General features: G+C 37.9%; 1 protein-coding gene and 1 long non-coding RNA gene across 3 annotated transcripts in view; one reads left to right on the top strand and one right to left on the bottom strand.

Annotated features, from left to right (window-relative positions):
• Window positions 1-27,564, bottom strand: part of LOC124244392 (uncharacterized) — an 85,407-nt gene that overhangs the window by 53,429 nt on the left and 4,414 nt on the right. The window contains exons 2-3 of one of the 2 annotated variants that reach the window (XR_006889993.1): window positions 12,309-12,383; window positions 6,620-6,794 (exon numbers count right to left, since the gene is read on the bottom strand). This is a non-coding gene — a long non-coding RNA (uncharacterized LOC124244392). Of the gene's footprint in view, window positions 1-6,619; window positions 6,795-12,308; window positions 12,384-27,564 lie in introns of those variants that run through there. The other variant, XR_006889992.1, reaches the window with a different exon arrangement.
• Window positions 2,002-27,564, top strand: LOC124244387 (serpin B10-like). Its single transcript, XM_046670877.1, has 8 exons — window positions 2,002-2,079; window positions 6,030-6,206; window positions 8,410-8,475; window positions 8,913-9,050; window positions 10,899-11,016; window positions 20,752-20,894; window positions 23,930-24,085; window positions 26,178-27,564. The coding sequence occupies exons 2-8, from the start codon at window positions 6,039-6,041 to the stop codon at window positions 26,580-26,582; spliced, it is 1,194 nt and encodes a 397-aa protein (XP_046526833.1). The 5' UTR covers window positions 2,002-2,079; window positions 6,030-6,038; the 3' UTR covers window positions 26,583-27,564.

Below are 27,564 nucleotides of genomic sequence, written 5' to 3'. Positions count from 1 at the left end.
AATCCTAATTCCCAGTGTGATGGTACTTGGAAGTGGGGCCTATGGGAGGGAATTAGGGTTAGCTTAGATCATGAGGGTGGAATCCTCCTGATAAATTCGTGCCCTTACAAGGAGAAGAAGGGACCAGAGCTTCCTCTTTCCACCATATGTGGACACAGAGAGTAGGCAGCCATCTGAACCAAGAAGAGAGCCCTCACCGAGAATCCAACTATGCTGGCACCCTGATCTCATGCTTCCAGCTTCCAGAACTGTAAAAAATAAATGTTTGCTGTTTAAGCCACCCAAGCTATGGTACTTTGTTATAGCAACCCAAACTGAATAAGACAGCCATGCCATTATCCACTCAGTTGTCTCTGCCCCACTCTATTGACTTTCTTCCAGATTCCTATTAGAATAACACTGATGCACCTGGAGTTCTTCTCTCTGTTTCAACAAATTTTTGAATGCCTACTAAAGTCATTCAGTCTAAACATTAAATATCATAAAAGGACTAGAACAAAAATTCTTCCTCCCACCCCAGTTCCCCATTCATTTAGTTCATATTCTTCCATTCCCACTAGTAATAACTGTACATATTACTAAATACACATAGGACAGGCCATAAATAACAACAAACAAAATTATGCTAACGGTATTATATTGTTAACCTAAGATATTATTATCTCTTTCTTCCCCCTCCCCAACAGGCACCAAAATAATGGGCAATTATGATTTTATTGATGTAGGTAGTATATCTATGTGTAAGGATTTTAATCAAGAGCTAAGTGAGGAAGAAATCTGGAGAAGGTTTTGGGGGAAAAAATGAGTAAAACTTAGTCTGTGACTTTAAAGAAGATGGAACAATTTCTTGGCTGGTTCAGAAGAATCTACATTGACGCATTTAATGCAAGATAAGTAACTGGAGCAAGTCTCCACGCTGTGCAGTGACGCAGCACAAGCCATTCTCTGGTGAACCACTGTGACTCAAGATGAGCAGTCCCTCTATCTAGAGCCTCCTTATGACAGTTTCAGCTAATAATAGTCTGGAGGCATCCTTGGATAATAATATCTGCTCAGCACACGTCAGTCAGGCAGGCCTCACAGGATTTCCTACCACAAGTCACATTTTCTGGTGAAATCCAGAGAAACATTCTGCTCTAGGTTCCACACCGACATTCAAATATTAAACTCCGAGCCAGTTTACCAGAAGATATGTGTGCCTCTATGAAGGGACAAATGGAAACTACATGAAGAAAAACATACCAAATATATTATAAACAAATAGGCTCTGCTTTTCCCTTAATCCCTTCTGGATTGTTTCTCCATTCCCATCCGTCTCTTCACACCCTCCTCTGTTCCTTGAAGCACATGCATGCTGTGGTAGAAAATGAGACTATAAAGTATTGTTTTCCTTCCTAGTAAATATGGAGGAGTGAGGGAACACTCACAGGGAGAAATAAAAGAGAACCAGAAAATGATGAACCAACATCTGACTCAGTGACTGTATCTAAAACACTGATCTAGACCTCTTGTCCCTGGGGTGGGGAGAATGGACATCTCACTCATTGGAGTTACGCTTAGGGTTCTATAGCAAAACTCCAAATGAGAAGAGTAACCTTAACAGTTTAACAGTAAATACTTCACCAATAATATTTTCCATTTCATTGCCCATTATTATTCCACTAATTTTGAGCTTTTTCTTTTTTGGTTTTTTAAAAAAAGATCTATTGGGAGAAGCACTCTAATTGTTGCCAGTTGGCAGACTAGAGAGGAGATCAAGCAAGGAAACTGTGAATTACGATTTGTCAGAATTCAGGTTTTGACATGCGAACAGACATGGAAAATGTGAGTAATTAAATAATTTAGGCAGAATCTTAATCTTCTATCTCTTTGTCTTTTTATTTGAGCTTCTGGCCAAGATAAACCTGAAAAGAAGAGTGTACAGTCTTGCGAATATGGATCAAAGGGTGGGGCTAAGAAGAAGGAGGTGCTAGAATTTTTTTTAAATTTCTACAGTTAAAAGTTACTTAACTTAGCCACAATCCCTCTATCTTACTGAAGAAGCAAATTGCCAATCCTGTTCCGGTGGAAGAAAACAAGGTATTGTAAACACTTCTTCTTAAAATGTTTATTTATGTTTTCCTTCTTTGTTGAAGTGCCTAGCTAAATAACAAATGATCAGGAACCTCCAAAACAGAAATAATAGATAAAGTTTCAACCCCCATGAATTCTGTGCCAGTCAGAGAGATTTAACCTTGAGCTGGTTAAAAGTTTGTACTAGAAAGAGCGTTAAGAGGGAGAGAGCATTCATTTCCAAAGAAGGTAAATTGTTTTACCAGGAATTGTGAGACAATGAATGGAGTTTCCTCCAGTCACATTTCTGTATTTGTTACCTCTGTATCTGTCAACATCGGCAAAGAGACATAGACCATTCTCAGAATAATTGAGCCAAAACCCTTCTAACTCTTCAACAGAGTGGGCTTGGCAACATGAATTTGACCCTGGTCATTAATGTATGGAGCTAATGGTTTCACTCTTTACCCCTCATCCCCACCCAGTGTTACCCAACCTGAAGTAAGTTCGCTCACCCGTTGCACAGCAAGCCAATTTCTGACACCGGGTGTGGTGGAAGAAAGTAGGAATTTATTTTTGCACAGCACTGAGCAAGGAGAGAGGGCAGCTAATGCTGAAATCCCAAACTCCCCGAAAAGCTAAAAGGAAGGGTTTTTATTTGGGGTTTTAGATAGGGGAGGGGGAGCATATGGCCTTGCTGATCCGAGCTTTCCCACCAGCCTGTCTTTGGCCTTGAGACAATTGCAGAGAGGATGGAGCCCGTGACCTTGCTGGTCACCAGCTTTCCCACCAGCCTGATCTCTTTGTGGGGAGGAGATAATCCAGGTGCTTGTCCTTGATGGCATCTGTCTCCATGGAGGATAGTGGATTCTGGAGCCAGGAAGCCAGAGTGTTTTGGTTTTAACCCCGTATATGCTGGGTTTAATGTGGGGAAACTGATATCAGGGTCAGTATCACCAACATTCAGTCCTGGCCACCATTCCATGAGCCATTAGCTTTCTTCCATGGAATAGTCTAAGCCCTGGCTTCCCCCACCTTATACTAGGTGCCCATCATAAAACACCCCAAACTATTACTTCCCTAAAATGGCTTTAGGTGAATATAGAAGTGCTGGGGAGAGATGTCATCTTCTGAAATGCACACCTCCGTGAAGTGGGTAATATCATCAGTATCTTCAGGAAGTCAAGAGGCCTTGGCTATTTCTTTATGGAAAAGGGGATGAAAATCCTTCCCACTGCCTCCTCCTGCTCATTGTCATCCCTCTTGTCTTCCTTCTCCTGTTCATCCTCTTTCATGACCCAATCCTTACCTTTATCATTAAAATCTTAAAGACAACTAAATACAATGACCAAAGCAATTGTATTCAGAATCCGGAGAATGGGAGTACTGTGATAACTCTGCTATTAGCAAACCTTGCCCGTTAGTCAGCACATGTAACCGCTCCAGGCACTGTTTCCCAGCAGTTAAGTGAGTCAACTGGATTAGAGGGATTCCAGGTTCTTTCCAACTCTAATACGCTAAGAGTGTGTGTGTCTAGGAGGAGATACTTTGATGAGTAACACTATCCTTGTCTTACTCTCATAGTTGTCTCGCTTCTCCCCTAAGCCCCTTCATAGACCGAGATTTTACATATATATGTATTTATTTACCTAAACTGATATATCTTATATCCATGCACCTGTTGAGAGCTCCTGAAAATTTCAAAAGAGCAGTTCATTCTGAAAATGGCACACTAGGCTTCTGAGCTAGCCATTTATAGTCTTCTCTGAAAAGATCATTGTCCAATCCTTGTATGGACAAATTACGTCCTATAAAATCTCATTCCAATATTCTGCATCCTTCAGAAAGCACTTCTTACTGTTGGGTTAAATTTTACTAATGACTACATTACTGTAAATTTCTTTAGGAAAAAAAAAAGGAAGGCAGGAATGTTTCCTCTTCTATGTTCTGGGCTACATCTGGACATATTAATGCTGTCATTAATGAGAGATAACTAGATAGTAACTTTTCACAAGAAATTGGCTCTTTCATTAGAGAGATTTATTGTTTTCAGGAATTTTTAACAAGTAATTAAACTCTAGAATAACCATAAACCACAGGTAGATAAAAATCTCAGGCCCTAAGATGGTACTGTCTCCTTTCTTCCCTTTACCATGAGTAAGGTTTGGCCACAGACTCAAGCATTTTCCACAGAATCTAGCTCACGAGTTCTAACAAGATAAAGTTTAATATGTAGACAGTAAACAAAGCAATATTTCAATGACTATAGCCCTAAAGGAAATAGAGACATTATTTCCAAGATCTGTCAAGGATTGGATAACAAGAAAAATTACTCACAGGTAAGTTTCAAATATTTTATGAAGGTGTGAAATTATTACAAAACTAGAATTATTTTTTTCTTTAATCAATTGTTTGCCTAGGATTATTACTAGTTTCTGGAATTCAACAGGGGCGTGATTGAGAGGCTGGGAAACTGTTTTGTTAAGTGTAAGCCTATGGCTGGCGGGATTTCAACAGTATCACTGTTAATCCAAGTTACGATGAAACCAAAACTTTGTCTGCACATGTCTCCCCTTTGATTCAACTATTTAACTAGACAGAACTCCCGACCTTTCTAATGTTCTTATTCCAGGTTTCTCAGAGGGCCAGGTGATGTCAGGGGAAGACCAAGTTCTATACGACATTGACACTAATGGCACATTCTAGGCCCAGGAATTTGCTTTATTTTTGGTCATTTAACAAGTTTGAGAAATTAGTTGGCTATAAAATGACCACAGATTGAACCAGCTATTTCTTTGATAGAGACTCAATCTTAAAAGACTTAAATAAAAATGTCAGAGTAATTAGAGGTGAAATTTAGAAGTTGAATATCAAAAAAATGAGACAACCTGAGTGCCAAGAAGACCAGTTTCAGAGGGTTTTGAGCGAGTGAGAATAAAGGCAAAAGAGTCTTGACTTCTCTACTTCTCTATAAGCATTTCCCACTAAATCGTGCATGATTTCAAGTCTAAATACATAAAAAAAGGTAGCGAGAGCCCAAGAAATGAGCATTGCAAACAAGTATTTATAAGTATCCATTTTGTGCAAAGTTCTGAGCTAGATGTTGTCCTCGGGATGTACAAAGCGGCGTAAGACAGTTCTGCTCTCAAGGAACTTACCCTACAGTTGGAAAGATATAAACATGAAAACAGAACTAGTAGTGTGATCAGTGTGAAGCAAGTAGCAAAACTATGTTGTGGGACTTGGGTGGCAGACATGGTCCTGTGCACCCAAAACATCAGGAAAAACTTCCAGAGGAAAAAAAGGAATTTGAACAGACTTAGATTTCAATGGAATAAAGGAGGATAAAGGCATTCCAGAAACCAAGAGTATCACATATAAATGTGTAAAGGAATAAATAAAGTTAAAAAACATAAAATATGTATGGAAGATGAGTGAGAAAAATACAATGTGGAAAAGATGTATAATTATTTCTAATTTACTATGTAAAGTCAGCAGCCGCTTGGTATATTGAAAAGAAGCACTGGGCTGAGAGAGCACTGGGCTGGTTCCAAGGCCATTTTCACTGCGGCATTCCCAAGAAGGAGCTGCTAACAGACCAGAATCCAATCGCTCTCTGATGTGCTAGCACTAAAATTTGAGGCAATTCTCTTAAACTCTCTGGATTTCAGTTTTCCGATAAACAAAATAATAATATTGGAGTAGAATTTTCCTAAAGTCCATTGGGGTCTAAAGAATACACACACACACACACACATATATACATATGATACATACAATTTCATATGCATACATATATGGATGGATTATATTTTAATGATTATGTATATATAATCAAATTGGATAATATATATTTTTGTCATTTCAATGAAGGATGATTAAAACAACAATTGTGTAAGCCTACAAATTCTTTCGCAAAAGTGAAATGAATGGAAAAGGTTATTAACATGTTCTCTATCTCTGCTTTATTTTCTTAGGTTTTCCCAATGGATTCTTTAGCAAAATCAATCAACCAATTTGCCCTTGAATTTAGCAAAAAGCTAGCTGAATCTGCTGAGGGTAAAAATATTTTCTTTTCTCCCTGGGGCATCTCAACCTCATTGGCCATGGTGTACTTGGGCGCCAAAGGGACCACTGCAGCCCAAATGGCCCAGGTGAGTGGGAAGGGTCAGTCATCCTATGCTGCCTTGAAACAAAATGTTTTCTTTACTTTGCATCTTCATTTTTCTCCTGAAATCCAAATAGCCCACATTTTACAACTATATCCTCTAAAACAAAAGATACACTTTGAAAAATTTTCTAGACCATAAAAAGAAGTCTGGGAAAGGCAATCAATTTGAAAACTGTTGATAAGAAAGCCACTTAAGATTCTGTGTTCTCTAGCAAAATCAGATGGAGATATGATGAAGTTATCAACAATTTTATTTTGATTATTAAAATATTTCAAGTAGTTATGGAGCAAGCTTTAAATAATAGAGTTAGTGATCATCTTTCTAATCTCAGAAGGATTTTCTTGAAGACACAAACCCAAAAATCATGTGAATTCTGTTCCTCTTGCTTTGTTTGGTTGTCTGGATGAATTAAAGAGCCCATTAGGGGGCCCGGCTCCACGGCATAGTGGTTAAGTCCAGCGTGCTCCATTTCAGCAGCCCAGGTTCACCGGTTTGGATCCTAGGTATGGATCTACACCACTCATGAAGTTGTGACGGAAGATCAGCACCAGATATTCACTCCGAGCTAATCTTCCTCACCAAAAATAAATAAATTAAAAAAAAGTAGAGTCCATTAGGAATGTTAAAAATAGAAAAATAATAGTATTGTATAAGCAATTATTAATTTTCTGTAAGCATCCTCAAAACATAATGTGTGCACAGCCATAGATAGCAAAATATACAATAAAATAGCCGTATGTATATGTATTTATCTATATATATATGCATGTATAAATAGACACACGTGTGTTTTAAATAAAAATAAAAACAGGAAAGAGTAAGCTAGCCTTAAATTACACAACAAGCGAAAGGCCAAGTGACAGAATTTCCACCCAAGAGGGTGCCCTCTGTGCCAAGTGTGGAAATGGGCACAGCCAGCAATGCTGAGTAAGACAGGCAGAATATATATTCTGTCAATTTGGACCTAGGATATCGCCTTATTCTTGTAGTTCACAGGATATTGTGTGGTTTAAAACAAAAATATCCTGGTTCACAACTAGTTAATAACTGGCTAATTATTAAAAGGCTCACACGGGAGCAGACCTGGTGGAGCAGCACTTAAGTTCGTGTGCTCGGCTTCAGTGGCCCGGGGTTTGCAGGCTCAGATCCTGGGTGCAGACATATGCACCACTTACCAAGCCATGCTGTGGTGGGCGTCCCACATATAAAGTGGAGGAGGATGGGCACAGATGTTAGCTCAGGGCCAGTCTTCCTCAGCAAAAAAGAGAAGGATTGGAGGAGGATGTTAGCTCAGGGCTAATCTTCCTCAAAAAACAAAAAAGCCAAAAAACGCTTAACCATTAATATGATAGATTTAATCTTAGATGGATACCACTTTGGCCCCATTTCATCTAAATATATTGCTGAGTGTTGTTTGCCCTTGTTTTATTTAGCATTTATTTAAATACTAACAGCTTCAGTTTGCAATTGAGACTAATGAGTTGCCTGTGCATCTTTTTTTCTATGGTAAATGGTCCCTGTTCTAGCACCACTTTTCAGCACAAGCGTTGGTAAAATAGACTTTATTCCTTATTGTGAGCCGAGTCCGGGATGTGGGAGGTGGAATTGTTGCCTTGTTTTCCACTGTTGTACAGTTCAGGGGAAACAAGGATGTCCACATCCCTTCTGTTAACTTTCAAATGAAACTCTAGTGTAAACACAGAGAAGGTGTCTATATGTCAAGTGGTGGTAGACAATGAGAACTGAAGTATTAACCCAGAAAAGACAATTAAAACCCCTGAATTTTCCAGAGAATTGGGGCAATGGCAGCTTTTGCTTAAATTGCTAAATGATGGTCTCAATTGAACACCTAGCCTTCCTTTCAAAAAACAACCATAGACAAAAATGAAACTTGGAAAACAAGGCACTCTAAGGGTATTCCCAACATCTTCCTAATATCCTACAAAAAGTATTAAAATAAAGTCTAGCAACCTAAATTATACTTTAAAAAATTTATTTAAAGGTAGCTCTTGACTTACTCTATTAGTTCAGCTAACACACCATTTAAGTCAAATCAGATCCCCAGTTAGTTAATTAGATGTTCTATAGCTTTAAGGATGATTGACTTGTATTTACCCATGTGTATTTCATATGATTACTTGCCTGCAAAGTGCGCTTACGTACTGTCTTTTTATTAAAATTACAGGTGCTTCAGTTTAACAGAGACCAGGACATCAAATGTTTTCATGAAAGTGAAAAGAAAATGAAAATGGTATATCTTATATTTTAATATCTATTTAATGTAAGGAGAAAGCACTTTTAGCACACGTATTTTAGTAGCTAATTTAAACAACCTTTTCTTAGAAACATATGCTAAAATTATAGAAACATTTTTCAAACTACAAAATGTCTACAATTTTTGGGTCATATTCTTCCCCATTATCTTTCCCCCTCTTTGCTTCCCTTTCAAAACTGCTCCACTTTCAAACTTGTTCTTGCCTTTGCAAACTAAATATGAAGGAAATGATACCCCAACAACTTTTAAATTCTTGCATTGATAACATTAAAGAAAACATTTTTTATCTACTATACAATCAATTTCAGTTTTTGTTCGCTGTACACCAAATCATTTCATTTAGATACCAGATGTTCATATATATGTAGTTCTTGTTCAAAATTTTCACTTGACTAATCCTTTTTTTTTTTAAGGAATTCAACTTGGTAAAGGTTGAAGAAATCCACTCTAATTTCCAGACACTTATCTCAGAAATCAACAATTGCAGCAACGCCTGCATACTTAAAACAGCCAACAGGGTCTATGCAGAGAAAACTCATCCATTTCACATTGTAAGTGCAAATGTGTTATTTTAAGTTGATGGGGAAAAGAGAGCCATGTGACACCAGTCAATAAACTCTGTGTATTTCTCTAGAGGTCCCAGGGGCAGTCTTAAGGTGGTCAGCACTTCTGGTAAAAATCATTTAGACCACCTTATAAATGTTCAATTGTAAAGGAAACCAATACTGAGTCTCAACCCAGATCTAGTGGTCAGATCTCTATGCCCAGAATAAAGCGGCACACCGTGGCAACAGCCATGAACACACACAGAAATGTGGTTTATATAATCTCTGGGCCAACGTTTGTTTCACAGGAAATGGAGCAAAAGATGTGTACTAACTAAGAAGGGTAAATCTGAAAAGCAGAGGGCAGGGTTGATCATAGGAGTGTGGCTGGAGACTGTGTACTCAAGAGAAAAGCTGACTTTGGGGTCAGTCAAGTCTTTTCACATCATGACTTTAGAGACTTTAGGAAAGACTCTTAAGATGGAATAATATCAGCTTCTCCCCTTCTCTGATGGAGGAAACCCCACAGTGCAGGCTGTGACTTTGTCCTCAGTTTAGACTCAAAGGCTTCTCAGAGTGGTCCACCCTGAAGCAGACCAAGCATTTGCTCTTCTCACGTTTGTCCACCACACCCTTCGGCACATCTCAGAATAGAGCAGGGGTCCCAGGTGTCCAGTGGGCAAAGAGCAAGGAAACTGGATATGGTAGAGGGATAGCAACGGAAAAAACATGTGATTTCAAGCAGGGCTATCCCTGCCCATATCCAGGGAACTCTGGGGACTTCAGGACTTGGGCTTTGTTAATACAAAAGGCAAAAAAGGAACCAAATGAGGTCTTAAAGTCATTTTTATTGGTAGAAGTCTCATGGCCTTGGGTTTTATTCAGAAGTAAGAGAGATGATTGAGCTGGATGAGCACTTGGAAATAAGAAAGACACAGAGACACAGAAAGATACATCTTTTAAAATGTCCACAAGCCCTGGATGTGCTCAGAGAGGTTGATCAGAACCCATGAGTCAGATAGCGAACGGTGCCTCGTGAATCTTTAAATTTTCTTTTTACTAGATGATAAATTTGACAGAATTTAAATTTCATAATCTTCACACCACTGCCTGGAAGTTGAACTAACGCACCCCTTTTTACTGCATATAATTCCTTCATGAAGTAAGGAAACTGAAGGAGTACCACAAGCATCCTGAGGAATAAATTATGTCCCCAAGGCAGGCATCCTCTTAAGTAGCAACCCAGTTACAGCCCACTTATGATAACTGCCATGGGGGTAATATCAAAGGGCGGGAAGGGAGAGGCCCAGCTTTTTTCTCAGAATGCCTGAGGAAACCTTTGTCCATGCTTAGAAGTCAGTCTCCATGGCAGCATAGTTTTCCTCAGTGGACCCCATTGGTTCTTGGGTGTTTTAGAGTCCACAGCAGACAGCTCCAGACCCACAAGCCTCACTTTGGGTCCATCTCTGCTGCAGGAAGAGAGCCAAGTACAACTCCCAATACTTCTTGTCCCTCAGAGTCACTCCTGGGTTCCTAGGGCACTCCCCCTTTTCACGCCAGCCCCATTTCCCGGGAATGAATAAAACAGAAAAGCAGAGGATGTGGAAGCTCCAGAACTGTGGGAGGCAGGCCTTCCTTCCACACCTGGAGTTCTGCATGGCTCCTCAAAGTCCAGAAAATTTAAAGAGGGAGGTGTTTAGTTTTTGACCATAACACAGTGAGGAAAGAGAGAAGGGAGCAATGGAGAGAGGAGGTTCAATGGTTCCTCTGCCTAGTTTTTTTGATAATCTAAACAGACTTGATTTCTCTGTTGTGGACAAGCTCAACAAAAGGAGGTTTTTCTATATTTTCCAGAAATATTTAGAAGACATGAAAACATACTTTGGTGCAGAGCCACAGTCTGTTAACTTTTTGGAAGCTTCTGGACGAGTCAGAAAGGAGATCAACTCTTGGGTCGAAAGCCAGACTGAGGGTAAGCTTTTACAAAGGTGCCCACAGAGGGCTTTCTCCAAGCATTGTTTCATTGTTTTGAATTCATGTTATGTGTAAGTTACGTATTTCTTAAGTAGAGCTGTAAATGCATTCTAAATATTCACAACATTTCTTTCTATTCACACCCATAATTTTTAGAATCACAGATTTCCCAATAAGCTTCATCTAAAACATGTAAGTCACAACACCCACTTTACCATGTAGAGGAGAAAATTATCCTATCCACTAATTCCAAAGAGGAGTCCAGGGGTAAAAAGCAAGTAAATGAAAAAAAGAAATTTGAAAATTGCTGCATGAGTGGTTTTTAAAGAAAGATAGCTACTAATTAATAACAAAAATGTGGCATTAAATGTGCTATATAATGTTAATTTTCAAAATAAGGTCTTGTATTAGTTAGAGGATGGGCTAAGCTGCTGTAACAGAGAGACCCAAACTATAGTGGCTTAATAATAAGGATAGAAGTTTATCTTTCACTCACATAATAGTCAAAAGGTAGGTAAGCATCCTATTCCATAAGGCCATCCACAAACCCAAAATTATGAGTCAGCTCTGCCATCCTCAAGACATGGCTTTCACTTCTAAGTCTAAGATGATTCTTGCAAGTGTCAGTTTTATAGTCCACAGGAAATGGGGAAGTGAAAACCTCTTTGCTTTTAAGGGGTTGCCCTGAAAGTTTCACACATCCATTTCACTCATATCTCAAACTTAGTTACATGCACACTATGCTAGGGTGACCAACTTGTCCTGGTTTGCCTGGGTCTTTCCTGGTTTTGGCACCAAAAGTTCTCTCAGTCCCAGGCAAACTGGGATGGTTGGTCACCTGGACTTGCTATAATAAAGGTCTGTAAAATGTAGTTTTAGCTGGGTAGCCACATGCCCACCTAAAATTTGAGAGTTCTATTTCTAAAAGGAAATAGTGAAAGAATTCTCATAGGTAATTTAGCAGTCTTTTATTATGATCCTTATTTTAGCAATTAGGACTGAAGTTTTAGAGAAATAACACAAAGTTTAAAGCTTTAGAAACAGGATACAAATAGAACTCAGTTTAGTTCTAAAGTCTGAACTCATTTCAATACATTATCAGACTGACTTTTAAACTGATATTTCTATTGATTGTCCATTACATCTCACAAAGAAATACAAAAGGTGTAATTATTAATGAAGATTAATAATTAAGCCCTTGCTTTGCATCAAAGTACATGAAATGTTTCTGAATTCGCCTTTTCTTTCCAATCTCTTCCTCCTCTGCTTTCATTCTTTGTCATCACTTACCTGCATTAATACAATAATCTGCCTCTAATCTTGCTCCCCTCAAATCCAGTCTCCATTTAGGCAACCAAATGACACCTAAAATAAGAATGAGACCAGAAGGACAGATCACTCCTGTACTCAAAACCCATCCATGGTGCCCCATGACCTACAGAATGAATTCGAGCTCCCTAAACTGACACTCCCTGACTCAAAATTGATACTTCAGGAATTCTCACTGGCATAGATCCCTGGATCTCCCTGTGTTACTTCACAACCCTGTGCCTTTGCTTATGCTCTTCCCTGTATCTGAAATACCTGTCCCTGCCCTGTCACTCTCAATCTCTCCACCACCACAGGAGAATTTCTCAGGGCTTCACTCAGCTATAAGTCCCCAGGAAGCTTCTGGCTCCCAGCTGGGCTGAGGCTTCCTTCCTCTGCTCTCATAGCACTCTGTGGGAACCATTACCTTGACACTTACCACACTGCTATTGATTAACGGCTGATGCCTCTTCCTCCCCTACTGGCCTCAAGGACCCTAATTGCAATAATGTTGCCTTATTGGAGCTTCAGCTTTGAATCACTCATACACAACAGGCCTGCTCATAGCAGTTATTTAGAACATTAATAGTTATTAGAATGAATTCAGGAAGTTGGCAGCCCTGTATTCTCAGTTCCTTTTTCATTGAACTAGTGACTCAAAAGCCACAGTGAGGCAAGAGTGACCACTATACTTAACCTACTCCTGATTTGCATTCATGCAAAAAGTCAGTTTTTTAGAATCATAAATTAGCTAGCATTTACTGAGTACTTGCATGGATACACTTTGCAAAAGGAGCAAATGTGATTTTACAGGGAAAAGCACAGTGTAATACAGGACACAAATTCAATGTAGTAGAAGTAGAAGTAAAAATAATGCTGGAAATGAGCTAAACCTCAGGTCTCAAATTCCCAGCCCAGAGAACCTTATGTTGTCTGGAAGACAGGTGGGAACCCTATGGATAGGAAGGCCAGGAGCAACTGATCTGCTCTCTTACACCCAGCAAAGCCTTTTGGAACCGAGGAGAGCCACTGTCTGATGCTGTTTAAGCGTGGTTCTTAGGGTCCTTACCATGCTTCCCCAGTGTAGACTGACACACTGAAGGAGCAGGATGAGACCCAACTGTCTAGATTCAGAGCTTTCCAAGAGATCTTCCTGTAATGATTAAATGTGCCAAAAAGCTGCACTGTCCAATGTGGTATAGTCACATGCTCTATCCACATGTGACTACAGATGATTTGAAACATGGCTAATGTGACTGGAATAGAAATTTTATCTTTAGTTCATTTTAATTAATTTAAATTTAAGCAGTCATATGTGTCTGGTGGCTACCCCATTTGACAGCACAGAAGTTTTGCTTTCAATGCCGAACTGAGAGAATAATATTTTAAACTGAGTAGACCTCAGATTACACTTACTATACAGTCAAGATATAGAATGGCCACACTTTGAAAAATCCTCTGTTGTCATACCACTGGTTAAATGAGAAGTCCCCCAAAATAAGCTCACCCTGGGCAAGGTCAGAATCTTTTATTAAGCCTCTGCTTCCTACTTCCCCTGACTTCATTTCTCCAGCTGGCCCTGCTGACTATATTTCTCAGAAGTAGAATCTTCCAGAAAGACAAAGCCGTAATCCTGTATTTTCTTTTACATACTGAACACAATTATTTGGTATTTGAGGGCTATTCAACATCAAATAAAATGAGGAATTAATCAATTATTTAGAAACTTCCACTTTGTCAAGACAGAGTTTCACACATCCTAAAGGAAAAGTTGCCAGAAACTCTTTGGCATGACTAGGTTCTATCTAAACTACCTAAAAGAAGCTTCTTTCCTTAAACTTTGAACCAAATCTTCTTCCAAGTGGCCATGTGGACTACTGGGACAACTGGCGTTCAATCAAATTCTCAATGATAATATCAGTAATAGGTTGCAATTATTTTTTTCTTGTTTGTTTCCCTTTATAGTCTATAATCTCCTTGAAAGTGGAGAATCAGCAATGATTACTGTCTACATGTTTGTAGACCTCAAATCTATCACACATTTGGCACATTGGGCACTCTAGTGTCACGTTAATATGTGCTCAACAGAACTAACCCTGATTTATCTACAAACAGAATGTTCTTTTGATTACCTATAAGTACCAAGGATGTGAGCAATGAGTGAGCCAGTAGGTGGCACTTTCACACTCAAGAGGAGAGTAAAACATTTTCTTTGGAGTCAAACTTGCTCTGTGTGTTACTTTGAAGGTGTATTTAAGCACATGTTACACACCCTTTGTAATCTAAATTATATTTTAAATGTCCTAATGTGGCTGTGGGTTCAAGAGGCTAGGTTCCTTGAAAGCTTGTGAACCTAGAGATCAATGCAGTAAAACTTAAATCACTGGATCTCAACTTGAGACCAATCTGTGCAAACCACAATCCTCAATATGTTCTATTTGCATATATAACTTTATCCAATGGTAGAGTAATTAAATAAAATGACACAGAGCTTTAAAAAAAAAAACTTTCGTGCAAAAAACAAAATACAGAATGCCACAGAAGACCTCCCCATGTTGAATCATCAAAGAAATTTTAAATTAAGCTCAATATATTATCTTCAATAAGATAGAAAAACAAGTACTAAAACGTTTCAGAAAGTTTTGACATCAGCATTTAAAACCAAATTTAAATTTAATTTTTAATACCAAAAAGTCAGGGCACAGGAGTGATGTCAGAAACATGGTAGAATGAGCTTTGCCAGTAATCTCTCCCCTCCAACAGACAACAAAATAAACATTCATATGCTAACAGAGGAACATCCAAACACAACACAAAAAGCATCAGAGAAATCCATGCAGCCATATGATGGAGGGCAGACAGGCTGGAGCCCCCCTTGGAGGAGGTCGAATGGGGTAAGAAAAAACTTCACTCCCTCCCATAAAGACTGTAATCTGGGACTGTAGGAGGCCTCTGAGAGGGAAGGAACGGGGGAGTGGAAGTTCATCTGCGGGAACATCAAAGATCCCCTACTGCCCTAGCAGCCTATCTTATCCACGAGATTTTGAATACAAACCTCATGGTAACCACTAAAGAAAAAAGCAGAACAGAGACACAAATTATAAGGAGAAAACAAAGAAACACAACATAAAAAACTACATAGCTCAATTCGTAGACCAAAACACACAGGATGAGAAACAAAGGAAATGCAGGAGAACCAGAATATGAGTGATAAAATGGCAGCATTAAGCCCTCATATATCGATAATCACCCTAAACGTAAATGGATTGAATTCTCCAATAGAAAGACATAGTGGCGAGATGGATTAAAGAACAAGACCTCCAGGAAACACATTTTAGCTCCAATGACAAACACAGCCTCAGAGTGAAGGGATGGAAGACGATACTCCAAGCTAATGGCAAACAAAAGGAAGCAGGTGTCACAACACTTATATCAGACAACGTAGACTTCAAGATAAGATAGGTAAAGAGAGACAAAGAGGGACAATATATAATGATCAAAAGGGCACTTCATCAAGAAGAATAACACTTATAAATATCTATGCACCCAACACAGGAGCACCAAAGTACATAAAGCAACTATTGACAAACTTAAAAGGAGATATTAATAATAAGACAATATAGTAGGGGACTTCAACACTACACTCACATCAATGGATAGATCATCCAGACAAAATCAATAAGGAAACAGTGGAATTAAATGAAAAGCTAGACCAGTTGGACTTAATAGACATACACAGAAAACTCCATCCAAAAACAGCAGAATACACATTCTTCTCAAGTGCACATGGAACATTCTCAAGGATAGACCATATGTTGGGAAACAAGGCAAGCCTCAATAAACTTGAGAAGATTGAAATAACAACAGTCAGCTTTTCTGATCACAATGTTATAAAGCTGAAATTAATTACAAGGAAAAAGCTGAGAAAGGGACAAAGATGTGGAGACTAAACAACATGTTATTGAACAAGAAATGGATCACTGAAGAAATTAAAGGATAAATAAAAAATATCTGGAGACAAATGAAAATGATAACATACCATACCAACTCATATGGGATGCAGCAAAAATCGTATTAAGAGGGAAATTCATCACAATACAGGTTCCACCTTAACAAACAAGAAAATCCCAAATAAGCAATCTCAAAGTACACATAATTGAATTAGAAAAAGAAGAACAAACAAAACCCAAATTCAGCAGAAGGAGAGAAATAATAAAAATCAGAGCAGAAATAAATGCTATTGAAACAAAAAGGGCAATAGAAAGGATCAATGAAACAAAGAGCTGGTTCTTTGAGAAGATAAACAAAATTGACAAACCCCTAGCTAGACTTACACAGAAAAAAAGAGAGAAAGCTCAGCTAAATAAAATTAGAAATGAAAGAGGAGAAATAACAATGGATACCACAGAAATACAATGGATTATGAGAGAATACTATGAAAAACTATACGCCAGTAAAATGGACAATCTAGGGGAAATGGATAAATTCTTAGCACTTACAACCTCCCAAAGCTGAATCAAGAAGAAATGGAGAATCCGAAAAGATCAATCATAAGTAAAGAGATTGAAACAGTAATCAAAAGCATCCCAAAGAATAAAAGCCCAGGACCAGATGACTTCCCTGGGGAATTCTACCAAACTTTCAGAGAGGATTTAATACCTATCCTTCTCAAGCTGTTCCAAAAAATTAGGGAATATGGAATGCTTCCTAACACATTCTACGTGGTGAATATCACTCTGATACCAAAGCCTGACAAGGACAACACAAAAATGGAAAACTACAGGCCAGTATCTCTGATGAATACGGATGCAAAAACCCTCAACAAAATATTGGCAACCTGAATACAGCAATACATCAAAATGGTCAAATGTCATGACCAAGTGGGATTTATACCAGGGAGACAGGGATGGTTCAACAAATTGAATTGAAGGAATGGTTCTGCAAATCTATCAACATGATATACCACATTAACAAAATGAGGAATAAAATCCACATGATCTTCTCAATAGATGCAGAGAACGTGTTTGACAAGATCCAACAGCCATTTATGAAAAAAACTCTTAACAAAATGGGGATAGAAGGAAATTACCTCAATATGACAAACCCACAGTCTTCATCATACTCAATGGGGAAAAACCGAAAGCCATCCCTCTGAGAACAGGGATAACACAGGGATGCCCTCTACCACCTCTCTTTTTCATAGTACTGGAGGTTTTGGTCAGAGCAATTAGGCAAGAGAAAGGAATAAAAGGAATCCAAACAGGGAGTGAAGAAGTGAAACTCTCGCTGTTTGCAGACTACAGGATCTTATATATAGAAAACTCTAAATAATCCACTGGAAAACTATTAGAAATAATTAACAACTACAGTAAAGTGTCAGGGTAAAAAATCAACTTACAAAAATCAGTTGCATTTCTGTACTCTAATAACGAACTTACAGAAAGAGAACTCAGGAATACAATTCCATTTACAATCGCAACAAAAAGAATAAAAAGTACCTAGGAATAAATTTAACTAAGGAGGTAAAGGACTCATACAACGAAAACTATAAGACATTATTGAAAGAGATAATGACATAAAGAGATGGAAAGAGATTCCACACACGTGGAATGGAAGAATAAACATAGTTAAAACGTCCATCCTACTCAAAGCAATCTACAGACTCAATGCAATCCCAATCAGAATCCCAATGACATTCGTCACAGAAATAGAAAAAAGAATCCTAAAATTCACATGGGGCAACCAAAGACCCTGAATTTCTAAAGCAGTACTGAGAAAAAGGAACAAAGCTGGAGGCATCACAATCCCTGACTTCAAAAGGTACTACAAAGCCACAGTGATCAAAACAGCATGGTACTGGTACAAAAACAGACACACAGGTCAATGGACCAAACCTGAAAGCCCATAAATAAAATCATATAGCTACGGGCAGCCAGTCTTCAACAAAGGGGCCAAGAACATACAATGGAGAAAAGATAGTCTCTTCAATAAACAGTGTTGGGAAAACTGGACAGCCACATGCAAAAGAATGAAAGTAGACCGTTATCTCCTGCCATACACAAAAATAAACTCAAAACAGATCAAAAACTTGAAGACAAGTCCTGAAACCATAAAACTTCTGTAAGATAATCCAGGTATTACACTCTTTGACATCAAACTTAAAAGGATGTTTTCGAATACAATGTCTTCTCAGACAAGGAAAACAAAAGAAAAAATAAACAAGTGGGAATTCATTAGACTAAAAAGCTTCTACAAGGCAAAAGAAACTAAGATCAAAACAAAAAGACAACTCATCAATTGGGAGAAAATATTTGCAAATAATATATCTGATAAGGGGTTAATCTCCATAATACATAAGGAATTCACACAACCGAACAACAAAGAAACAAACAGCCTGATCAAAAAATGGGCAGAGGATATGAACAGACATTTTTCCAAAGAAGATATATAGATGGCCAATAAACACATGAAAAGATGTTCAGCATCACAAAACATCAAGGAAATGCAAATCAAAACTACACTGAGATACCACCTTAAGCTTGTTAAAATGGCTATAATCACTAAGACTAAAAAGAGGAGAGGTTGTGGAGAGGGTGTGGAGAAAAGGGAACCCTCATACACTGCTGGTGGGAATGCAAACTGGTGCAGCCACTATGGAAAACAGTATGGAGATTCCTCAAAAAACTAAAAATAGAACTATCATATGACCCAGTTATCCCACTACTGGGTATCTACCCAAACAACTTGAAATCAACAATCCAAAGTAACATATGCACCCCTATGTTCATTGCAGCACTCTTCACAAAGCCAAGACATGGAAACAATCCAAGTGCTCATTGACTGATGATTGGATAAAGAAGATGTGGTATACAGATACAATGGAATACTAGTCAGCCAGAAAAAAAGACAAAATCATCCCATTTGCAACAACATGGATGGACCTGGAGGGAATTGTGCTAAGCGCAATAAGCCAGACTGAGGGAGACAAACACCAGATGATTTCACTCATGTGGAATTTCATAAACAAACACATGGACAAAGAAAACAGCTCGGTGGTTACCAGGGGAAGGTGGGTGGGCATAAGGAATGAAGCAGAGCACTTACGTGGTGACAGACAAGAAATAATTTACAACTGAAATCTCACAATGATGTAAAGTATTATGAACTCAAATTAAAAAAAAAAATTTAAAAACCCAAAAGTCTCTTTCTTTTTGGGTATTTGTTTTGTTTTGAATAGACATGTCCAAGCCACACCTCAGATCTACTGGAATCTAGAAGTGCTGCCCCCAGAATTTTGAAATAAAGCTCCACAAACGCTTGTGATGTGCCCCTGGGAAGACTGCAGCAGGCAGCCGAGAGGTTGCTGGGGCCCTCGTGCAGGCTCACAGGAGCCCATTTCCTGAACGTGCACATCTCTTCCCAACCTCTCTTTCAGTGATTTCACGCTGGTAGCTGGAAATCACTGTGGGGGGAATATTTACACCAGGGAAATGGGCTACACATCAGCAGCCTCCCTCTCCACATTCCCACCCCGACCCAGAGCCAGTTCACCAGCAACCACTAGAAACGGAAAACCAGAGCTCTGGATTTCATTTAATTTTTGTTTTATTATACTTCTTTTACCTACTATTGTTTTCCATACTTAAACTTTTTTTTTAAATAAAAAGGGAAATCAAAAAGTTAAATGTATCTAATTTTAGTTGTTCTTAACTATTTTAAAAAGTTGCATTACATAAATAAAAATAGCTACTAATTAACAAAAATGTGGTATTAAATGTTCTATATAGCCTTAATTTTAAAAATAAGGTCATGTATTAGTTAGAGTATGGGCTAAGCTGCCATAACAAAGAGACCCAAACTACAGTGGCTTAATAAGATAGACGTTTTTGACTTCACCTTAACTTGATTATATCTGCAAAGACCATATTTCCAAATGAGATCACATTCACAGAGACCAGAGTTTGGGACTTCACATGTCTTTTTGGGGGACACAATTCAACCCACAACAGTAGTATTCTCACAAAAGTGCACAACTAAATATTTTCTTGAGGAAACATGAGACAAATCTGAACTGAGAATTGAGGGACATTCTATAAAACCTTTTCCAATGTGTCAACGTTGTGAAAGACAAAAAAAGAATGAGGAAATGTCCTCGTTAAAGGTAACTACGAGGAAATAACAACTAAATGCAACTTGAGATCTTGGATTGATTTCTTGTCTGGAAAAAGAACTTTGTTAGAACAATAGATGAAATTTGAATAAGATCTGTTATTAGTATTCTATCAATGCTAACTTCCTGGTTGGGATCAGTGGTGGATATAAGATGTTATCATTTAACAATATTTCATAATCATCACTTTTATAAGTTTGGCGTATCACCAGGATGTAACTATATTATTTGAAACATGTCCTTTTGCTCTTGTAGGAAAAATCCTGAATCTCCTACCTGATGACTCTGTGGATCCTACAACCAAAATGGTTCTAGTGAATGCCCTTTACTTTAAAGGAATCTGGGAACAGCAATTCTTAGTCCAAGACACCACAGAAAAGCCTTTCAGAATAAACAAGGTGGGAACTTTTTAATAATCACTATGGATTTTTGCATGGAATCGTAAAGGGGATTCTATTTTAATTCACTCTTCTTTCTGAATATATGTTCCTGTAAACCATGGCTCTTACTAAGGCTGAGCTAAAAGGCCCCTGTGCCATCCTACCTGGAAATTCCTCTTTCATTGTTTTTCTCTAAAAATAAGACTATTCATATATATTTGCACTCAGTCCTTGCTACAACTATGGTAGAGTAGGTAAGGTAATTGTTATATTTATTTCCCAGGTGAGAAATACAGCATGGCTAAGTGCCTGGAGCCATGCCTAAGTTAGAAGTCTACCAGAACCACACTCCAAAACTCTTCACTGTTAGTTCTGTTTTCATTCTACTAAACCAATGCTATCTTCTACCAATTTCTTAACCTTCTATAAGTAAAAAAATAAAATAAAAATTTAAAATCTCACCGCTTCCGTTAAGGTTTCTTTCTGTGTTAGGACACAACAAACTTGTTTTTGTAACGGGAACCCACTACAGCAAAAAGGGAGATTAATATAAAGTGACAGGTATATCTCATAGAATCCAAGGGCTGGAATGTGGCTGGAATCCAAGGTCTTGAGACTTGAGTGGAAACAAGGATTTAAATATTGTCAAGATTCATTCCGTATCGTTTCAACTTTGTTTCTCCCATCGTTCTTCTCCCAGGCTGAAGTCTAACTTTCTCTGCTTCCCAGTCCACAATGGCAGAACGTGGCTGCCCACAACACCTGCTCCATTCTAGAGACCAGTCTGATAGATCTCATTCCAAATTCTTAGGAAAGGAACTGATTAGCCAAAATTTGTTAAAGTTGTTTAGTCCTGGGGTGGGTCATCTCACACAAACAGTGCTGCTGAGGACCTATTGCTGTAATCACGTGGATGTGTGCAATAGGCAGTGCTCAGATAATCAGCGGAATCCAGGGAAGGGACTGAAGATGTAATCCAATAGGTTAACTAGAAATGAGTTAGATAGTTACCTGGCTTAATATATTCACCAGGAATTTTCAGCTGAAAAGCATTCCAAACTAGTTCTGGTAAAACAGGAATTGTATTATCATTAGCTTATGTAACTAAGAGGAACTAAGAAGCCCAGGAATGGGATCTCTAGAGTCTCAAAACACCATCTCAGTTCTCTCTCTCTCTTTCCCCTCTGGTTGTTGCCCTCCTCTAATACTGAAGATGAAATTGATCCATATGACCAGGGAACATGGCTGCCCCATATTCAGTCTTCTAGCTTCACAACTCTACTAGATAGGGAAAGTCTTTGCTACTAACCTTAATAGAATGCTCCCAAGTTTAACTCTGGTCGATGCCATTCGTGTGCTTATCCCTGAAACAATCGCTGTCTTGTGGAGTATCCCGCATGAACAGACATAGTCATATGGCCACTACGTTAGCAGAAGGGTGGGACTTTGTGATTGACACTTAGCTGCACATAGAATGGATAAATAACATATATCTACAACATCTGAATTGTAGGGTTCTGTTTTTGTTTTACCATTGGCTTTACTAAAAATGGACAATTTTGTAGACCGTTTTTAGATTTACAGCAAAATTGAGAGGAACATACAGAGTCCCCATATACCAGCCCCCCGCCACAAACATACACACACACACAGTTTCCCCTATTATTAACACCTTGCATCAGTGTGGTCCATTTGTTGCAATTAATAAGCCAATATTGATACATTATTATTAACTAAAGTCCATAGTTTGCATTAGGGTTCACTCTTTGTGTTGACGGTTCTATGGGTTTTGACAAATACATGGTGTCATGTATCTACCATTACAGTATTATATAGAACAGTGTCACTGTCCTAAAAACGCCCTGTACTCCACCTATTCATCCCTCTCCCTAAACCCCTGGCAACCACTGATCTTTTTACTGTGTGTATAGTTTTGCCTTTTTCAGAATGTCATACTATTGGAACCATATTGTATGTAGCATTTTTGGACTGGCTTCTCCCACTTAGCAGTATGTATTTAAGGTTTCTTCATGTTTTTTTGTGACTTGATAGATATTTCACTTTATTGGTGAGTAATATTCCATTGTACGGATGTAGCAGATTTTTTATCTGTTCACCTTATTGAAGGACATTTTGGTTGCTTCCAGTTTTTGTCAACTATGAGTAAAGCTGCCATAAACATTTGTGTCCAAGATTTTGTGTGGACACAAGTTTTTAACTCATTTTGGTAAATACCCAGGAGCACAGTTGCCAGATCACATGATAAAACTGTGTTTAGCTTTGGAAGAAACCACTAAACTGTCTTCCAAAGTGGCTTCCATTTTGCATTCCCATTGGCAGGGAATGAGTTCCTTCTGCTTTATATCCTCACCAGTTGATGATGTTGTCAGTGTTGTAGACTTTTAGCCACTCTTTTAGGTGTGTAGTGGTATCCTCATTGTTTTAATTTTCAATTCCCTAAGGACATATGATCGAACATCTTTTCATATGTTGTGTGTCTTCCTTGGGTGAAGCATCAGTTCATATCTTTTGCCTATTTTTAAAATTGGGTTGTTTGTTTTATTATTGTTGAGCTTTAAGAGTTCTTTGTAAATTTTAGATACCAGTCGTTTATCAAATACGTGTTTTTAAAGTATTATCTCTTAGTCTATTGCTTCTCTTTTCATTCTCTAAGTGAATTTCAGTTTTACGATACTAAAATACTTCTCGATTGTTTGCACATGAAACACACCTTACTCAATTTCTGAATCATTGGTATTTATCTAGTGGGCATAAGATTAGATACTCTTTTAAGTGTTTGGTAGAATGTAGCTTGCTATCTTTTATGAAGATTGCCACAATAGCATTAGGAAAGAAATTCTCAAAGCACCTATTGATGATGTTATTCTGTATAATACATATTTCCAGAAACAAGGTCTGAATAACCTTATTCAGCATTTAGCAGAGGATCACCAATTTTGCCAGTGTCCCAGACTACTGGGAACCAATGATGATGAAGAATTAAGCATTTGATGGAACTCCTCCTCAGTAACTTTGCTACTTATTTTTTACAGACTACAAGCAAACCAGTGCAAATGATGTCAATGAAACAAAAACTTCAAGTTTTTCACGTAGAAAACCCACAAGTCATAGGCCTTCAACTCTATTATGAGAACCGCGACCTCAGCCTGCTCATACTACTGCCAGAAGATGTTGGCGGGCTGGCTCAGGTAAACACGTTATCTGTCTGACATGAAGATGCTTCTCCTCCTGAGGAAAAAATAAGGAAATGTTCTCCCTGTTCTTTAATTCCTGTGGAGGAAGGCAACCAACCTACCTTGAGCCCTGGATACTTGACCTTCACAATATTGTTTAAGCTTCACAAAACTCTGTAAAGTTGATATTACTACTCCTCAGAAATGTTAAGCAATCTATAGACACCTCTAGCATGGGGTAGCCACACAAACAGCCATGCAAACAACAGATACAGATATTTTTGTCAGTCCCATGGCTGTCTGGATGAATCAGAACAATCTTTCCGTCAGCCTAAGTTTTTCTTCTCCCTCAGGTAGAACCTACCTACTTGGACATGAAATTCTTAGTCACTTGCATTAATCTAGCTTTAGATATATATTTTAAAATATTAAACTGACTTCTAAAACTTTTTAAAAGCATTTTTATCAAGTAAACAGTCTTAAGGAGAAATAGTCTGTCTCAGTACCATCTTCAAATATTATTCCAGTTGTTTATCAGCCTAGTTTGTATTAAGCCTGACATAACTTTGGTCAGACCATGTTTCTGAGCAATTGGTGTGTGTAAATTGAACACTAGTTTCTTGTGCAATAGGTGGTTTGTCTTCTTTGCACAGTGCTTATTTTTCACGTGTGCCAGATTCTTTATACTTATAAGTTCCCATGGCCCTACTAGAGTGTAGAAAAGATTTCCAAATTGTGTTAAAAATTTGTGAAACTGGAGAGGATGGTAAAAACAAGACCAAGTGTGGACAGTAAACCATTAGAGTCACATTCTTCCTAAAAGTGTAGGTTCCTGAGCTAAAGAATTGCCACATTATTTTTTTTTTAGATGTTTTTTATTTTTTCCTTTTCTCCCCAAAGCCCCCAGGTACATAGTTGTATATTCTTCATTGTGGCTCCTTCTAGTTGTGGCATGTGGGACGCTGCCTCAGCGTAGTTTGATGAGCAGTGCCATGTCCGCGCCCAGGATTTGAACCAACGAAACACTGGGCCGCCTGCAGCGGAGCGTGGGAACTTAACCACTCAGCCACGGGGCTAGCCCCAGAATTGCCACATTATTAATGTACATCATTTACATTTATGTCATTGACATTAGTACTTCAGTCCAAAATCTCTCAAAGTAGCCAAAGCATGTGCTTTGAATCAAACATGTTATGTAAAAAAAAACAAACTCACTTTTTTTTCCTCATACACACTATGCATATGTATATATACATAAATATATATTTATTGTTTTTAAAATTTAAAATATAAAGAGGAGAAAAAGCACCCTCAAAACCACTTTAAAAAAAATCATTACTCTTAAGATTTAGGGATTTTTCTTTCTTTTCTTTTCTTTTTTTTTATAGTTTGTAGTTACTAATGTTATATTTTGATTATAGAATATAGACATACTATTTTATCTCAGAATTCTTTTTCAAAGAACTGTCTCCCATGTTATTGAAACTAATGTTTTTTTGTTGTTTTTTTAAATATTTGAATTTTCCTTTTTCTCTCCAAAGCCCCCTGGTACATAGTTGTGTATTTTAGTTGTGGGTCCTTCTAGTTGTGGCATGCGGGATGCTGCCTCAGTGTGGCTTGATGAGCGGTGCCATGTCCATGCCCAGGATCCGAAGCAGTGAAACCCTGGGCTGCTGCAGCAGAGCATGCGAACTTAACCACTTGGGCACGAGGCCAGCCCCAAAACTAATGTTTTTTGTGCCCTGGTATACAACTTGTGGTAGAGTATACGCTTTTGTGTAGACAAGATCTCAATGTTTATTTGTATTGATGTATTCGTGAGTGTAGTCGATGTCTTGCATGTCATTATAGAAGTACTTTGATTTTGAATCATTGTCTGATTCTCCTGTATCCTGAGAACTATTAATCTGTAAAACAAAGATTCTGTCAGTCAACAGTGTGAAGGATCTCATTATAAACAGAGAATTTCCAAATGTGTGTTTCAATACCCTTGGTAATGTGAATAATCAAAATTCATCAGTGTAATCTCTAGAGGTCTCCCTCAACCAATATTTCTCACTCCACTTTGAAATTAATGACTCTTTCTTCCTTGGTTCCAAACCTGCAGCTGGAAAAGGCCATCACCTATGAGAAGCTGAGTGAGTGGACCAGTGCAGACATGATGGAGTTGTATGACGTGCAGCTGCATCTTCCCAAGTTCAAACTGGAAGAGTCTTATGATCTCAAGTCAACCCTGAGCAACATGGGGATGAGTGATGCTTTTAACCCGAGCAAAGCTGATTTCTCAGGAATGTCTATGGACAGAAACCTATTTCTGTCCAAGGTTTTCCACAAGTCTTTTGTGGAAATAAATGAACAGGGTACACAGGCTGCAGCTGGCACTGCGAGTGAGATGGTTTTGCGAATTAGACTCCCCTCCATTGAATTCAATGCAGACCACCCATTCCTTTTCTTCATCAGGCACAACAAAACCAATAGCATTCTCTTTTATGGGAGATTCTGCTCCCCATAAACCCTACATCTCTCTCCTCAAACAAGAGCATCCTACAGTGTGAAAAATACAGCATAACGTGGAAAAATACAGTTATAATAAAAATCAATTTGTAGCCTGGATATTTTTCACATACGAATATTAGCAAAAATATTTTGAAATAATGCATTCTAGTGATCCTATCATATCTGTATAGCTAGTGAGAATGGCAAATTTTATTCTTACCACTTAACATTTTATCTTAATGTGACTTTTATCTATATTTCAGAAATTCTTTATTCAATTGAATGCCTTACAATTCTTCAACTATCTTGTCACTGCATTTTCATTGTCACTTATATTTCACATGCATCATTTAATGAAGAAAAATCTTTATAAAGGCAATATATTGATAAACAAGAATTTTCTCAAGAATATTATTTTGATGGCTCAAAAATTGCCACTGTAAAATTAAACTCCCCTTTTCTGCTGACTATTCAAAAATACTTATGTTGACCTTAATGGAAAAACTAGTGAAATCCAAATGAAATCTGTAGCTTAGTTAATAGCAATGAACGAATGTTGGCATCATGGTTTTAAAAAATGTACCATAGGAATGTTAGATGTCAGTATTAGGGGAAACTGTGTTAAGAGTATGTGAGAATTCCCTGTATTAGCTTTGGTGCTTTTCTGTGAATCTAAAATTATTCCAAAATAAAAACTTTGTTAAAAATAATTATCATGTGTAAAAGTTGTCATACTAACATCCTTGATTTTAAAAATCTTATAAACTAGAAGAGTAAATCTGATTTATATAAATATGTATTGTTAGTTATAAGAAGATATTCTTAGAAATACTGTATTTCCATAAAATTAGCTGTGTCTTTTTAATTTCTTTTACAAATGCTAATAGACAACTACTTATCGGTAGCCTCATCAGCTGTTATTCTAATTTCAGAGATTAACTGTATTATTCAAAGATGCCTTTTCTATATTCATCAATAAAGTGAAAGACCTGATCTGA

Source organism: Equus quagga, chromosome 9 (genome assembly GCF_021613505.1).
Source record: "Equus quagga isolate Etosha38 chromosome 9, UCLA_HA_Equagga_1.0, whole genome shotgun sequence".
Taxonomy (NCBI): domain Eukaryota; kingdom Metazoa; phylum Chordata; class Mammalia; order Perissodactyla; family Equidae; genus Equus; species Equus quagga.
This window is presented reverse-complemented; position numbering and strand designations above follow the sequence as displayed.

Coding starts and splice junctions, on each gene's coding strand:
- LOC124244387 (XM_046670877.1), top strand. CDS start 6,039: ATGGATTCTTTAGCAAAATCAATCAACCAATTTGCCCTTGAATTTAGC. Junction 11,017..20,751: donor GGTCGAAAGCCAGACTGAGG/GTAAGCTTTTAC, acceptor TTGCTCTTGTAG/GAAAAATCCTGAATCTCCTA. Junction 20,895..23,929: donor AGCCTTTCAGAATAAACAAG/GTGGGAACTTTT, acceptor TATTTTTTACAG/ACTACAAGCAAACCAGTGCA.